The 16992-nt window shown below is 41.2% G+C and overlaps 1 protein-coding gene across 4 annotated transcripts in view; it reads left to right on the top strand.

Moving 5' to 3' along the window:
• The first annotated feature begins 930 nt into the window (after nucleotides 1-930).
• OGDHL (oxoglutarate dehydrogenase L) overlaps nucleotides 931-16992 on the top strand; it is a 50661-nt gene continuing 34599 nt past the window's right edge. Inside the window, exons 1-4 of one of the 4 annotated variants that reach the window (XM_041404984.1) lie at nucleotides 931-1317; nucleotides 5938-6172; nucleotides 12672-12845; nucleotides 16015-16117. In XM_041404984.1, coding sequence (XP_041260918.1) covers nucleotides 5966-6172; nucleotides 12672-12845; nucleotides 16015-16117 — 484 coding nt within the window. In that variant the 5' untranslated portion in view covers nucleotides 931-1317; nucleotides 5938-5965. Of the gene's footprint in view, nucleotides 1318-5937; nucleotides 12846-16014; nucleotides 16118-16992 lie in introns of those variants that run through there. The other 3 variants (XM_041404985.1, XM_041404987.1, XM_041404986.1) reach the window with 3 other exon arrangements.

A 16992-nucleotide genomic window follows, 5' to 3' on the forward strand; every position in this document is an offset into this window, starting at 1 on the left:
TCCCGTTTCCCTTTGCTGGGCCGCCCTCCCCAGGAGCACTGATCGAGGGATGGGCCATCCCGGGGGCTCCCTGTGCCCCATCCCTGCTCCATCTGTTCCCTGCACCAAACATTGTAGCACAAACCATGAGCACATCATTCGCACCCTGCTCTGCAGTGCCCTGAAGGTGCACAGCTGCTAGGAAAACTGCTGAGATGATAATAAGGTTTTTGATGTCTTTATGTGAGGATTAAGGGTTTTTTCGTCTTGAAGAAATTAATTTTACTCTAATCAACAATTGTATCAACCAGTAAGCCTCAAGAAAATTGGAGTGACCGTTAGGTGACAAAACCCCAGATGAAGCCTGTTGTGTTCCTTCCTAAGGTTTTTCCTTTCCATTTCTGCCCACCTGACCCTGATAAACCCATTTTTACACTATATCCTTAGCACAAAACAAATTATAACTATTTCTCTCTTCCTTCCTTTTGATATGTGTCCAGTTTTCCCATCAATCTTATTACTTATCCAGAAAGTTAACAAATGTTGGAATGTATGTGATGGTGTCAATAGTTATATGAAATACCAATTTTGCATATATACATAGGCGTTTGATCCTGGCTGTAACTTGATTAAGAGCAGGTACGTAAAAAATGTCATTTTTAATTTATGAGAGAAAATGGACAGACATATAATTTGAAGACAACCAGGAGACAAGAAAACATGAAAGTTGTAAATAAGAATTCTACCAGCAAAGGAACATTGAAACTGTATTGTCTGGCATTTTATATTTGGTCATGTAAGTCAGATATTATCATTTTGTCAAGGTCTACTACGTTCAGTCTACTTTATGTACAAATTTTGGAGAGCAAACGTGTGTGTCCTTGGGACACTTCGTATGTCCCGTGGCAGACTTCCCATCTTCTTCCTGCCAAACTTCTGCACAGGAGCGGTGCGAGCAGCTTGTCCATCGGATGGGTTTCCTTAGGCGTTCCCTGGCGCAGGTGCGGTGCTCTCGCCTGTATTTACGCGTTTGCTGAGGGCTGAGGGGCGGGAGCATCGAACGCGTTCTGTGCCCAGCGACCCCGCGGGGGCTGTGAGGGGCCGCGGGGGCCTATCCCGGGGGCGTGGGGCGGGGGCGTGTCCCTGGATATGTCCCGCATCCCGGGCTGTGTCCCGGGGCGCTGGTGCCGGTGCAGCGCCCGCGGCCCCGCCCCGCCGTGACCTCAGCGCGCGCCTCACGTGATGCAGGTGCGGCCCCCGCCCCGCCGCTCCCTCCCTTCCCTCCGCGCCCTCCCTGCCGCGCTCCGCGGATGCGCTGGAGCCTCCGCGCCCCCGCAGGTCTGTCCGCGCCGGTGAGGGGCGGGGGGCGGCGGGGCCAGGCCGGGCCCGGCCGCGGTGCAGGGCCCGTCCCCCGCGCAGGCCCCCGGCGCGGCGGGGCCTCTCGCCGTGCGGCTGAGGGGGTCGCGCCGCAGGCCGGGCCGGGCCCCGGAGCGTGGGGCGAGCGGGGCGGCCCGTCCTGCCCCGAGCTCCGGTGGTGTCCCAGCCCCGTCGCAGCCGGGAGCGCCTTGAGAGCCCAGCAGGCTCCGGCCCCCGGTGGCCAGGGTGACCAGGACACCGCGTCCTGGCGTTACGGGGAGGGGCCGGAGAACAAGCCCGACCCTCCCAGATCCTCCCCCCTCCTCTGTTGGCGGCCTGGAGTCTGTGGTGCTGTCATCCCTGTGGTACTGGGGGGTGTTATCCCTCCGGTACCCGCTGAAGGCGTTTTCCAGGGCAGGGTAATAAATCCGTTAAGTTTCATTGCACCGAGGCGCCTCCATTGCCCGGGACTCGCGCCGGGCGCCTTGGGGCGAATACGGCGCCGCTGGAAAACCTGCGGGTCAACTCTCTGTGTGGAGTTAGGATTCTCTGTACAGCACGGCATATCTGTGCTGGGGGAAAAAACATGTAGTGCACGGAGGTATCCCTGAAGTAGCCTTATTTAATAAGGATATCTGTAATTTAAATTATCTGTGATGATATTTTGGAGAAACTTTATCATGTTCATCCATTTTTTTTCCCCCAATGTCAGCTTTGTTTTATTTTAATTACTCAGTCTTAAGGAGAACTTTAAGAGTAAGCTGTGTGGGGAATATTATGGGAAATTACCGTGATAGTGGATGAAGAACTATTTTTATGAAATATGGACCAGATTTTTAAACCACCACTTCTGCAGAGCATAAAGAACATTCTCAGCAGGGCTTCACATGGATTAAGAAACTCAGTAAGGGCGCTGACAATACCAGGAGGATATTAATTCATACGTGCAGTGCAATTATACTGAAAGTGATTTTGAAAAGAGCTGGATAAAAACTTTATTATCAGAAGTGTCTGCTGTCTGTTTTCTACATGCTTCTATGACCCTCTAGAAACCTGGGCAGAATAATTCCCAAGACTGTCTGTGACATTAGGGCACTTCTAGAGGTGGAAGTGCCAAGGTGAAAGCTAGGTCGTTGTTTGAGGCAGAACAGCTGCAGGAATTTTCAGCAACTCGGGGCTTTTGTTCCACCATTTTGAGGGTGCCGTGGTGCATTAAATATCAGGTTGTTCAGGTTCAGGTTCACTGCTTCTTTCTTATTTTTGACCTCTGGTAGAGAGTTAATTAATGTCATTCTTTAGGTTGCTCTTAGCTCGGCTTGATCCCTTTCCAATCCCTGTTTTCATTTCAGGGTTGGTTTGGGAAGCATAGTGGAGGGGAACAGGTCTAACTCCTGGCGCTCCTGTGCGCTGTCCCGGGTGCTGGTTTCTGACTGACAGTCTCAAGGCTCAGTGGGCTGGGATGGGCTGCGATCACGCTGGTGGTCTCTGGTTTGTTTAGCTGCTGACAGCTGACATCTGCTCTGAAGAGCGATGTGTGCAGAAGGAAAAACTAGGAAGTCAGGGCTTTTGAGTCATATTAATCTGTAACTGAAATCTGGCTGGAATGACTTAGCTCCTGTATGCTTTTATAGATTGCATATTCAGTAGTTACTGCTTGAAGTATGGCTCTGACCCCGTTTTGAAATTTAAATGGAACTGGAGGGAAGTGACTGGTACCACTTACAAGCTCTTTTTTTCTGTTATATATTATGTCATTTGCACCCATTTCCCAATCTTCCTGGCAAATTTTTCTTATTCTGTTAGGTGTTCTTTACTAACTTCTAGAAGAAAGAATTACACATTCTTCAGGCAGACATATGATGAAGAAAAAATGTAAAAGTACCTGTGCTTAAGAAGCTTGCTGCTGCAGTATGATAAACTGGGAAAACTGTTCCTCTCTTTCCCTTCTCTCCCAAGTCTTTACTTTAAGTAAGGGTGGGTAATCCCTTAGGAGTGAGTGTGTGTGTGCAAAGGTTTTGTGGCAGAGGGTGAGATTTACATGCAGTAAGGTAGGTGCAATAATAATAATAGTTTGTGTGAGAATGGGCACAGACATAAAGTTGTGTGTGCCATGGTGAGCTCTCTGTTCTTACTGCTATAACAAGCTGAAGTCTCATCCAATTTTGCAAAATGACATCATGAATGCTTGCTGTTAAATCTTACAGAGAGTTATGTATGCAGACAGTTTATGAGTTCTGTCAGTGCTCTTGCAGGATTTAATCTGCTTCCAAAATGGTCCTGATGGTGTTCCTGTTCCTCCAGTTGCCCGGGAGCCCTGGTCAGAGATGGGTGTTTATACAAGTGTTGTAGTAAACAAAATAAAAAGTGGCAAATGACAAGGGGATGTAAGCAGGTAGGAGAGAAGCAAGCCAGTAGCCCAGCTGTTGCCAATTTGCTGCAAATGCCAGGTGGAGAGAGAAGAGTGTGTGGTTTTGGGGAGCTCATAGGTTTAAATGAGGACTGGGTGCTAGTTTCAGTGCTGCTGCCTTGGAAGAACACTTTCCACATGTCTGGGCACATGGAGAGTGGACAAGTGCTTCAGTAAGTGGATGATGGCTGCTGCTCTGAGGAGCTACAACTCAGGTCTGCTGGTGGGTGAGAGTGAAAAGGCTGCAGAAGTCTTGAAGACAAGGGAATCTGGTATGATCAAGGACAGTTCACTGCTGGGGTGATAGGTGGTGACTGAGGAAAGGGTCTAGTCATCAGCTTTTAAAATAGATGTGCAGTTAAAATGTGATGTCAGAGAAGAACAAGCAGTAATACTGTTTTATTTATTAGGAGCCCTTTTTCTTTCTTTTTATTTTTTTTTTTTTTTAGGATTAATATTAACTTTCAAATTGGATGATGAAAAACATAGCTATTCCTATCCCTTGCAAAATTAGGCATTTTATAACCATGTATTTTGTTTTTTGAAAGGAGGCTGTGCTGTAAGAGGAGAAACAGTGAGAAAATAGTTTAATGGGATTTATATACAGAAATGTTTATGAAGTTTTTTACAGTGTCTATTTTTGAATTAGAGATGAAGAAATCTTAACATGTAATAGGCAACATTAAAAATTTTTCATTACTCAAAATAAGTGTTGTTTCTAAAAAAAAACTTTGAAGTTAATTTGGCAGGTCATTACTTTTGTTTTTAGCAGTTTCTGGTCGATGCTTTGTGTGAGGAGACGGGGACGAGTGAAGAGATGTGAATCTTGACAGCATGTTTCAGAAGGCTGATTTATCATGATATATATTATATTAAAATGATATACTAAAACTATACTAAAAGAATAGAGAGAAAGAACAAGAATGGAATGCAATAACAAAGACTCCTGACTCCCAGAGAGTCTAAGCCACTGACTGTGATTGGCCATTAATTAGAAACAACCAAGATGCACCAATCACAGCTGCACCTGTTGCATTCCACAGCAGCAGATAGTTATTGTTTACATTTCTTTCCTGAGGCTCCTCAGGAGAAAAAACCCTAGCAAAGGATTTTTCATAAAATATCATGGCTACAGTAGTTGTTCAGTCACGCCAAGCAACAAAAGACCTTGGGTTTTACCTTGGACCAAATAAATTTTTTCTCCAGATGGACAGCTAAACAAATGAGAGCCACTTTGGAATTAAATCTGAATTTTACTTTTTCTAAATTAATAACTTATCCTTCATGATATTGTAGCTTTCTAAATACTTAAAAAATGAAAACAAAACTAATAATTTCTTTTCACATAATTGCTCTTTCTTTGCAGTTTTAGCAATTTCAGCATTAAGATTATATTATTTAGGGACTAACTTTAAGATGAATTTCTTCTTCTTTATTTTGAAGGTGAGCCCTGATTCCCTTTGCTAGCATTGGAGCTGATGGTGTTCAGCATTTAGTAGATTCAGCCCTTATTGTGGGAAATTGAATTGGAAAATAGAATATCTCAATGCAAAATTGCATGGAATCTGCTGTCCTTGTTACCAAGCTCATAAGAGATCATTGGAAGCACAAGATAAGTGTTGCCAGTTAGGAAAACAAATTAAAGTGAGCCTTTTCTCAGTGTTTCACTGTTTGGTTGAAGGCTAATGTCAATATGAACACTTAACTAACACTTCTAATTATTTGGTCAGCTCCATTACTCGTGGCAGAAATTTGAGGCAGCGGCTTTTTGTTTTCCACAGCACCTGTGGCTGAGACTGTTTGCTGACCCCAGCCCAGCCTGGCTGGGTAAGAGGCCTCAGCTTTCCAAACAGAGGGAAAGCAGTTGGGGTTGCCAGGAGCTCCGGAGAGGTCAGTGATTAGCAGCCCATTTGTTCCAGGGAGCTGGGGCCGGAGGCACAAATGGTGATTGCTTCAGGGAGCAGGGTGGCATTACCAGCTGCAGGAGCTGTGAGAGGAGCTGGCTGGTGTGGGGATGGCCAGCTGCAGCCACTCCACTGCTGTGGCCCTCACTCTGAAGGGACTCTCCATGCCTAGGCCTGAGCTTTGTACCAGGGCACTGTAGCCAGAAACGTCAGTTTTTGTTGTGAGGCTGAAATGTGTCTACAATTCATTGGCTCTTTTTCTGATTAAGTTTGGTTTTATTTTATTAATAGACTTGGATCGTCTGGCTAATAAACAAACATGAGTCATCTGAAGTTGTTTGCAGCTACACTGAAGAGGCATGGCTTTAAACTTCTGGAAAATCAGGATGTAGCCAGAAGGGCATTATTACATGGCCAACGGTATGTTTCATCAGGAACCTCAGAGCCATTCCTGAGTGGGAGTAATTCCAATTACGTGGAGGAAATGTACTGTGCATGGCTTGAAAACCCTAAAAGTGTACATAAGGTAAGTCTAAATTTGACTGTAATACTGGATTAAGAGTGGAATAGGTTTCTTTTACCTTTTCACTTGCTTTTTAATAAAAAATCCAGGAAAAGGTGTTGTGTGAAATGAAAACCATGAAATTAATTTCCCACCTATTGATTGGTGTAAGATGTGATATTGCAACTATGCAAGTACAGAGGAGGCACAGGCATGGTGAGCAGAGCAGAAAGAAGGATAAATACAGACCAGAAATAGACAGCTGCTCTGAAACTTTATTCCTCCATGGGAATGCTGGTCAAGCAGTCAGTTAAGTAATTAATTACATCCAGAAGAAGACCCAATTATAAAATACATTTAATTTTTGGTTTATAGTAAGGCTGTATCAGAGAATATATTTAAATAATGTGTTGATGTTGGTACTTCTAAGCTGTCTGAAGAAGACAAATGTTCAGTTGTCTTTGGATTAATGGAAGTTGTAACCTTAAAATTCAATCTGAAATTGTCAGAATATTCTTCTGAAGTATCTTGGAAAGTATTTTGTTTTGTGTCTCTCCTTCTCTCTCCAGGCAATAGACATTTTTTTTCTTTTCTAAAAACTCTATTACCCAAATCCTTTATTGTAGACAAAATACATAGGCTTATTTTTAACAAGCTTTCTGCTGACAAAGAGGGCTCTGTTACGGTGATACATGTATAGTAACTTAAGAAGTTGATGAGAAGTCTGATCAATTCTAAGACAGACAAGTCATTTTCCAGGAAGTAATGTGAATTGTGCCCAAAATGTTTACCAAATTGGTTGTCTGTTCCCTTATTCCTGAGGCATGTATATCAAAATGTCACTTAGAAGTTGTTGTTCTAAGTCTGATAATCTGTCCAGAGCATGAGGAAGTGAGGCATGCCAAGGGCAGAAACTAGGAAGGAAACCAGAAAGGGTGTTTTTGTAACTCTTTCTTTCTTTGGATGTTGTGTATGAACTTAGTCTTGTTGAAAGATGACATATGCAGTGCCAGCTCTGAAGACTATCTGTTATTCACATAGCAGATTGATCCTAGGTCTTTTATCTTACACCTGAATTTGGGATGGAGAAACCTTCTCCAGGAATGGCTTTTCTCATCTGATTTGAGCCCTTGTCCTGTAGCTGCCAGCTGAGCTCCACCTGTGTGGGTTGCGATAGCACATTGTGTGGGTGCCCTGAATTTCTGCAAAGCCCTCGTGGTGTGTCAAGGCTGTAGATCAATATCAGCCCTTTTATACTGGGGATACTGAAGGGACGAATTCATGCAAAAGGAGCATGTGGTGACATCAAGGTGACATTTTGTATTGTATTTATATTATATTGGCTTCTGGCTAACTTCTTTCCTTTTACATGCACGAAATTCCTGGTTCAGCCTCTTTGCAGTGGGTTTGCTGCTGGGAAGCCCCGCCGTGGTCTCTGTGGCTGGGAAGTTCCCCGCGGAGCGAGCCGGGCAGCGCCGAGCCCGCCGCGGCCGGGAGCGGGGCGGCGGCGCTGGAGCTCTCCGCCCGGAGCTGGCCGGGGTGCTGAACCAGGGCGGCCGGGACGGGCACGCCTGCGCTCTACGGACTGGTGCTCGGGGCAGGCAGACGTGCTAAAAATCCTGCCGAAAGGCCAGCCGACTCATCTGGCAGTTCAGGCGCAGTCTGATATGGATCCTGTTGAGGTGATGCAGCTTGTGGGTTGAACAGCAAGCAATAAATGAGTTGACTGAGGAATGCAGGGTGTGGCCTAGGGAGTGGATCCCAGGTGATTCAAGATGCATTTTGTCGAGGTTTAACCCCACCTGGCAACCACACAGCCGCTTGTGCTTTCTCTCTTGCACACATGCATGAATGGGGGAAAGAATCAGCAGGGTGGAAGTGAGACAACTTGTGGATGGAGATAAAGACAGTTTAGGGAAAGCAAAAGTTGCATGCACAAGCAAAGCAGATCAAAACAAGGAATTCGTTCATCAGTTCCCATGGGTGGGCAGGCAGGTGTTCAGCCATCCCCAGGACAGCAGGGCTCCAGCACATGTAATGGTGACTTAGGAAGACAAACACCACCACTCCAAATGTCCCCCCTTCCTTCTTCTTTCCCCATGCTGAGCATGATGTGGTTTAGAATATCCCTTTGGTCATTTGAGGTCAGCTGTCCTGGCTGTGTCCCTCCCAACTCCCTGTGCACCCCCAACCTCCTCACTGGTGGGATGAGGAGAAGAAAGGCCCTGACACTGTGTAAGCTCTGCTCAGCAATAACAAAAGTGTCTCTGTATTGCCAGCCCCCTTTTGAAATCCAAACCAGTTACTGTGAATTAACTACCCCAGCCCAAACCAGCACGATTATAAAACTGTGTGAATTCTTTCCTAGGTTAACTGTGTTTAATAAACTTGCAACAGTAACAAACTGAAGTAAATTCACTGTGTCCCTGATTTATGAGGCTTGAAAGAATATGATGGATGGAAATAATGGATTACAGCTATTCTTGCCTAAATTATTACTTTTTTCACAGCCTGTGAGAAAAGGGGAGAAGGAGAATAATGCCAATTAATTTTACTTTGTTTCATCAACAAAATTAATTTTTAGTTTCTTGAAAACCATCTCATTTAATTGGCTGAAAGCTGCAAATATCTTCCCAAGATTTTTGTTGACAGAAATTGTTCAACTTGAACTTTCATAAAACAAGTTAAAACATTTAGGGCTGAAATCACCCTGTTTTCTTGAAAATGCAGAAAAATTCATGCTGTGATTTTGACTGTGAAGTTGTGCTTTTGGCGTTTTGGTATGGAAAGGAGAGAAAGTGTTGGAAAATAGTGTCAAGAGACACCACATGCTGTTGATTATGGTTTTGTTAATGATTTGGCTCTCTGCAAGCCACTCATTTTTGTTGTTTTATTTGGTATGTGCAGCATGATTTAGAGAACCAGTTTGTCTGTTTAGACATTGCATTCTCTTTCCTCATTTTCCTTTTTATACCATATTTTTCCTCTTGTTTCTTCTTAGAGAACCCTGTTTCAGAGGGGATGTGCCTCCTCATCGATTAGATGGAGGAGCTTGATTTTTTCTGGGCATTAAAAGTCCTACTCTGTTCACTTGTACTTAGAAACTCCAATTAATCAGGGCTCCTGAACTGATTTCCCTCTCTGAAGATTTGACTGGGCATGTCCTCCCATGTATGCTTATTTAAGTTGTTTGAAGTATGGTGGTCACATTCCAATGAGCATGTGCAGTGTTTCTAAGAATTTCTCCTTTCTATGTGTATCCTGGTTGTGTATCAAGGAATATGCATATATAAAGAGTTTTTATTCTTTGTACAAATCCACTTCAGATTATTTCCTGCTTTTTCTTGCCTTTTGAATTTCCTATTGTCAGAGTAGCCAGAATCACAATCAGAATAAAATGACGTGTGTTCTGAAAAAGGCATCATTATTTCTCCTTGAAGCTTGGTGTCAGGGCCATAGATCATAAGAGAGAAGCTTGACAAGGCTCAGTTATTACTATCACAAGATTAATTACAAAACTGCATGGTTTGCTATGGTGTACATAATGCCTGCCATGTTATCCTGTGTGCAGCTGCTCTGCCCTGAGTGTGTAATCACCCCCTTGGTTTATGGACTAGGAAAAGATGTGGGGCTTTGTTTTACTTTGACTTCATTTTATTCATTTTCTTTTTTAAATGATATAGTGGTGCTCAGTGTGTGTCTTCTAAGGCTTTACTGTCCTCACTGCAGTTGATGAATATTGTGATGGAACTAGGAAAAAAACCCAAACCAACAAGATAAAGAATATGTTACTTGTTATTCTCATTGCAACACTATTTATTATATGACAGTAAAATGTTGCCACTGAATCACTTGAATTGTGTTATATTGCTTAAGAAAATTATGGTTAACTACAATATAGATTTGCTGGCAAATCTAGGAGGAAGGAAAGAAAATGTATCATCTATCACTATAGTATTTTTTTTTGTGAATGTATTTCTGTATTATAAATCCCCTCTACCATTTTCTTGACCAACTTTACTAATTTAGTTGAGAAGCTGCAGGTTTGCAGTGGGACCAAGCTGGTCTTGTGTCTGTTCAGTCACATGGCAAATGCTGTTGCCAAAGACTGACATTGATACACAGAACTTGAAGACTATAATCTGGTATCAATCTTGAAAGACACTATAGAAATTTGTAGAGGCTTTGATGGATGTGTATCTAGTAAAAACTAATTTTCTGTAGCCAAATGATGTATTTTCCCTCCCCTCTGATTAAATGTCAAGCCTGTCCAACAAATCAATAAGTTCAAAAATGTGATAGGAAAAAATAGTCTGGGTCCATTCTGTCTCAGCTGGCTGAATCTTCAGATGGAAACATTTTCTTTATATTTGTGAGTTTGCATGAAGTAAGTGACTCTCCTTAAACAGATCACTTGTTGGGCAAGTCTTTTTGGAGTTCGTTAACAACTCTCTCAGCAGAGCACTTGTCTAACAACACATTCAGTTGTTTGTGTGACTGTGCTGTGATAACTTTTGCATTTAAATTAAAGGTTTTACTCAAAAAAGGAATAGTTATGTTATTATCATCATTGTATATGTATCTTTGTGTGAGATAAAGTAAGGAAGAAACCTTAACGTAAGCAAAGCAAATTCTTTATTAAAACTTTGAATGTGAGAGATGCCATGGATCCATGTTAGGAATCTCCTAATTTAATGTTTAACAATAATTTGTTACTGTGTATTGTCCAAATAATTTCTCCAGTCTAAGTAGCTTTAGTAGTTAAAGAAGGGATTATGATTGTTTTTCACTGTCGGGGTCTCCAGACTCTCAGACTGGGTGCTGTGTAGGCATGGAATAACAATACTGTTTTTAACACAGACCAAGAAGGTGTATAGAGAGAATCCCACTAATAGGCTCTTGTAGACCACTTACAGGATGTAAGTTCAGACTTCTAATCTCAGCGTGGCTGCCAAGATGTCAAGGTAAGAAGAATATAGGAAACAGGCATAAATAAGAGAAGGGAGGAGGAATGAATTCTTCATCAGTATGTCTAGATCTGGCTACCACCCATGATCTGCCTTAATTTGTCAGGGCATATAAAAGTCAGGCTATGTTTAGACAAACCTGTGTAAGAGCAGGGTGATACATTTAAGTTTACTGTATTTGTATTGATGCAGCTTTGTATGAATAAAGAAGTAAGAGGGGTGCATGAAAACAGTGTTTCTTGGGCAGTGGCCTCATGCTAATGATGAGATTCCCACCCACAGGTTCAATGAATCCCCTCACTTCCATAACTTGAATTTAGACAATTGGGTGATGTTAGCTCCTTTATGCTGCCCCTCTCCTGGTGTTTCTGAACACCTTAGAGCTTTTAGAAATGTCAGTATGAAGACGTTTTGTTAATGAAAGCAAAAAGGATTTTGTAAATATTTTTGTGTCATGCCATGCTTGTATTATATTATTTTGATTTTTTTGTGGGTTCTGTAATGCATATATTAAGTCATCTTTTAAAAAGAAATGCTTTGGACTACTTTTGTTTTTCCTGGCATTTGGCTCTTTGAAATGTAATGGAAATCTGCAAGGCTTGCAGCCTTGCAGAAATTTATTTCTTGCAGTTCTTCTCTTCCAGTCACAAAGATATGTACGTTTTTAAGTAGCTTCCTTTTTGTTTTCTGAAGTTAGCCAGCTGAGAGAAGTGTTTTACACAGATTTCCTTCTTTGCTGAGTACAAATGTCTCATATTTGTCCCATTCTGCTGCTCTGTTAACATTCATATATCTGATACCATGCTAACCTGGCACAGTGACCACCTCATCAGAATGAAAACAGTTCAGGAAAACAAGATTGGGGCATATGTGAATGAAGCAGCTTGTGTAAAAGCACTGAAGGAAATAAAAGGATCTCTTGTTTGTTGTGATTCAGTTTCTGAGATAAGTACTTTTCTAAATTATGACTTGTACCTGAGACCAGGACCGTAATTTATTTCATGGTAAGGTAACCTAAGCTGGTGAGGAAAGGATCTTAGAACAAGCCTCACTCAAAAAAGCTTTAATTGCTTTTAAAGTTTCTTCAAGAAAAGCTGTTAAGGAGTGATTCTGATTTAGCATAATCAGTGAGTGTCTTGAAGTACCATAAATTCTGTGTCATTAAAGGAATGGATTTAGTTTATTGAAGTTCTTTCTTTTATAGGCTGGATAGCTCTTTACCAGCAGCATTATATTGTACCCATTCTTGGCCGCCTGAATAAACAGCACAATTAAAAAGAGTTGTGTGATTGGATAATATATGGAGATCTTTACAGTCCTGTGTGCTGCAGAGTTTTCTGCTGAGCAAGCTTGGTGTAAGAAATGAGAGGAAAAGCGTTCTGTGTAAATGAAACACACAGTTGTACTGAGACAGGGACATATCAATGCTCTTTTTTTGCTGTCTGTGAGTAGTGGTTAACAGTGTAATGCAGTGAGGTTCCATTTGCAGTTTGAAAGAGCAGCTTTGGATGAGACTTTAAGTTATAAATACTTCTCTTCTCTGTACGCACGTCCAGTCGTGGGATGTGTTTTTCCGAAGTGCTGCCGCTGGCCGGGCAGCCCATCTGCCGGCTCGGCAGGAAGGCAAGGGATCGTTCCTGCGGAGCCACGGCCTGGCCCCCACACCGGCAGCGGCTGAAAAGGTCGTTGAAGACCACCTCGCTGTGCAGTCGTTGATAAGGGCGTACCAAGTAAGTGCATTTTGGGGTAGGGGTGGGAAGGCCTCTTCTCTGCAAACACCCTTCTTCCTTTTTATGTTCTCATTTGTATTCTGGTCTTAACTGCTGTCTTGCTTCTGATCCAAAAGGCCTTGGACGAGACAGCTTTTCTTTCCAGCACAGCGTCTGAACATGGAAGTGTGGGATTCAGACTGGGGTGATCCTCTGGTTTGCAAACTCATAATCCAGATTACCCACAGACCTGATGTTGGTCATCTGATTGGCCCAGAAGGACTTTATGGAGACAGTGGTTTGTGAAAGTCTGTCTTCACCTCTGGGAATGTTTGTACTGCAGATCTAAACGTTACTGCCATTCTTTAGGAATGGATGGAATGTATTTGCCTTCTCACGCATCTAAGGTGAATCTTGAGACTCCCGATTTGAGCAGGATTATAGGTAAAAAGAGAGAGGAGAAATGATGAATTAACCAGAAAGTGAATTTTGGGAGGCTGACAGTACTGTGTTTGGGTTAACTTTGCTAGATTCTTTTAGAGAGCTGTTCATCAAAATTGGTTTTGTTTTACACTCTGATTTTTAACCCTTTCAGTAAATTAAGAAATTAAGTATAATTTAATTATTTTTCCTATAAAAGAAGAAGGAATTTGGAAATAGGACAATGGGTTTTGTTAGATATTTTCCAAACAAAAAACAAGTTTAAATATTTTTGTTTAGACTTGTATTTAGTATCCTAGTTTCAATAAAAGGCTTACAAATGATATAAACCCCCCCCCCCTCCCCAAAATAACCAACCCATAAAATTAGATCTGTGTTCTACAAAATATTCCACAAGCATTTTTAAATTAGTAACTTCCCAAGAAGTTTCCTACAGTTTGATTTGAGCAGATCTGTTCCTCCCTGCCCTAAGTATTTTAAATCCTGTTTGGTGTCATGAGGGGAGTGGAAGAGCAACTAGCAACTTCTTAAAAGGTTTTTATTCGTACACATTGCATTGTCACCATTGAGTTGGAAGGTTGTTGTAAAAGAGTAGAAATGGTGTGAATATAAAGAATATGTGAAATTTGCTTAGAAATAGATATGCAGAAAATAACCAATTTTGCAGTAAAAATTTGGTGAAGTATTAGAGAAAATTGGAGAATGTTAGGCTGCTTTGACACAATTTACTTGAAAATACTTCAAGGATTGCCATTTTGCTCCCTGTATTTGTCAAGTGATGAAACAGAAATGTCTGTAGAAATGGCAGGCACCCATGTGTCTGCAACAAACAGTCACAGAGGATTGCCTAAGGCAACTGTCTGCTTTTTAAAAGGTATTTAGTACCCTCTGAATTCAGTGCTGAAGGGGTATGATAATTTGTGACCTTCCTTTGCCTGATAATGAAATGAAATGGAGAAGGATACAGAATTTTCATTTCTCAAACCTGTCAGTGTTTTATGGTTTTGTGGTAAACTGCTTTGTGGTCTGTTGAGCTGGACTTTGAGAAGGCAGTTAATCTATTGTTTGTTCTAACAGAGAGCACTGAGCACACTGAAAGAAGGATTTTCAGTGGGATGTGTGTGCTTAACAAAAGCGAGGCCAGAGAAATCAAGGTCTAGTTTCTGGTAGTCTGTACTTGCATTTAGTCATGTGGCAATCAGTGAAAATTTTCTATGTATGTATTTTCACAAGGTTGATCTCTGATTTTTGCAGATGTTGCTATTTTCTGTATTCAGTGAAAGTAGTAGGACTTATTAAAAATGCCTTGATATTGAGGGAAATACTATCTTTTAGTGAAAGACCAGACTGCCCCTGGAATAATATGGCACAGCATTTACTACTCTGCTTTTCTGGCTTTTTGCATTCCTGCTGATCTTCTTCCTCTTCCTATTAATACTGAAGAGCAGATGTAACTTGGGGAGGTCAATTCTTTCCTGTTGATGATGTTTGAGACAGAATTGTTTGCTTTGTTCCAGTCAGATAAACTTAGTGCTGCTATAAACAGTCAGGTGGCACAGATGTTACTGTGGGCATCATTTGGCCTGTCAGAGTTTCATTACTGGTGATTCATGAGATGCAAAGAATCACAGAAGTCAGGCTGAGTTTAGAGGGCTGGTAGTTCCAAAAAAGATGTGGTATTTCTGGTTTCTTATGACTGGAAACCATTTTGTTATAAACTCTCATGTAAATTACAATAATTGAACAGTGTTTTTACAGGTCCCTTCTTGATGAACTACACTGTAATCATATTTTATTACTGTGTGATGCACTTCACTGTTAATGTTGCACTTTATAATTTAGGGGTTTTTTTCGGGGACAATTAGGATACCAGTAGTGTGAATATAAATCTACCCAATTCTACCCAAATTTGTTGTTAAAAAGAAAAATCATAAGGAGAAATTATTAATATATTCATCTATACAAATATTTTAATGAGTTATTTTGGTATATGAGAGTCACACATAAGAGGCATATTAAAAATTGTTTTATATTTGTGACTCTCTGGAATCAATTAGTTATTCCTTCTGTAGCAGTATTATATGATAATTCACTAGTTTATAGCAGCCTGTGGCATGCATTAAGACCAGTCACACTGATCATTGAAAGCTGGCTAAATTCCTCACTCAATTTATGTTCTTCAGTGTCTTGAATATGAATTCTATCAGATCAAATTCTGAAATTTCATGAAGGAAAATAGATGCTTTCAGATGCTATCTGATTTGGAGCAGAGTTCAGGAAGAGTGATCCCTTCACTTCCAATATAAACTGCTTCAGCACCAGTCTGATTTAAGTCAGAAATTCTGCATTTTAGTAAAATGTAGGTGCAGAAAGAAGGATTCAGGCAAAAATTAAAAAATTACTGAACTGGCTCATCATAGTTACTTAATTTTACCCAGACACTGAGAGTGTACTCTCTAGTAGCCTTCTTCACTAAAACTGCAATGTAATCCCAGTTAAATTGTGTGTCAGACACAATGAAAATTATGTTGTAATGTGTAATTTTTGATAGAGCTGTATATATATTCAGTGATATAATGCTTATTTTTTGTTCTTATGGGAACACTTGGGAATATGTAACCTTGTCACCACATTAGTGTGTTTGCATGTTCAGCTTAATGGCTGATATTATGGAGAGATATCACTAACTTTTCCCCTTTGTCTGACTTTTCGTGTGATTTCATTTTGCTCTCCTTTCCTCCTTTTTCAGATCCGTGGCCATCATGTGGCTCAGCTGGATCCCCTTGGAATTCTGGATGCAGATTTGGATTCGTTTATTCCATCCGACCTTATCACCACAATCGATAAACTTGGTGCGTAAGCTGCGTGCTTTCTTATTGAAATGCTCATTTGTGAGGTGATGAGGTGATTTAATAAAACATTGCACAGATTCATAGAAAGGCTTAGGTTGCAAGAAACCTTAAAGATCACCTAGTTCCAAATCCCCTCTAGGGACAGGGATGCCACATTTCAGGGATGCTTCTACCTTTTCTGCTTGCTGATACCATGACATAGAGCCTTTGAGCATCTGTAAGGAGGCTGAAATTTCAGGATGAAGGAGTTTCTACTCTGAGATCACAGGTGAGGTTCCTGTGAATTCATCTTCTGCTGAATGATTGTTATAAATGCTCTATAAAGCCCCTAAATATTTATTTTTGAACCACACCAGAAATGAATGTTAATCAATACATTCTGATAATCTTAATTACTCTTATAGCATTACAGTTCATACTTGCTTGAACTGTGGACGTTAGGGAAACCAAGGAGTAAAGAAAGCACTGGACAGAGGAACTTAGGGTAAATTTCATACCAAATTTGGAATCTAATGTCTGATACTTATTCCTTATGTATATCTTGAAGTCTCTTTGAAGTTAACAGAAGAAAATGTGGAAAGCATAGAATTCTTTACCTGTGGATATAATCCAAGGGTGATTATATCTATGTAGTGCACTAGGGTCTGCTTTTGCAAAGGTTGTTCTCATTGTTAGGAGGGCTTGTGTCTGAGAAATTGTCACTGATCAATTTCTTTGCCTCTCTCTACTTGAATAAAAAAACACCTGATTGATTTTTCTCTGCTCTTCAATCTACCTGGTTAGTTTAAAATGTGGTTTTCTACTTAATGAAGACACAGAATCAATTTTTCTTTAATGTGTAGGGAAGCTTTTTCGATCAGACATAAAACATAGTG

The sequence above is a fragment of the Onychostruthus taczanowskii genome, unplaced genomic scaffold (assembly GCF_017590055.1).
Source record: "Onychostruthus taczanowskii isolate IOZ18803 unplaced genomic scaffold, ASM1759005v1 scaffold22, whole genome shotgun sequence".
In the NCBI taxonomy this organism is placed as follows: Eukaryota; Metazoa; Chordata; class Aves; order Passeriformes; family Passeridae; genus Onychostruthus; species Onychostruthus taczanowskii.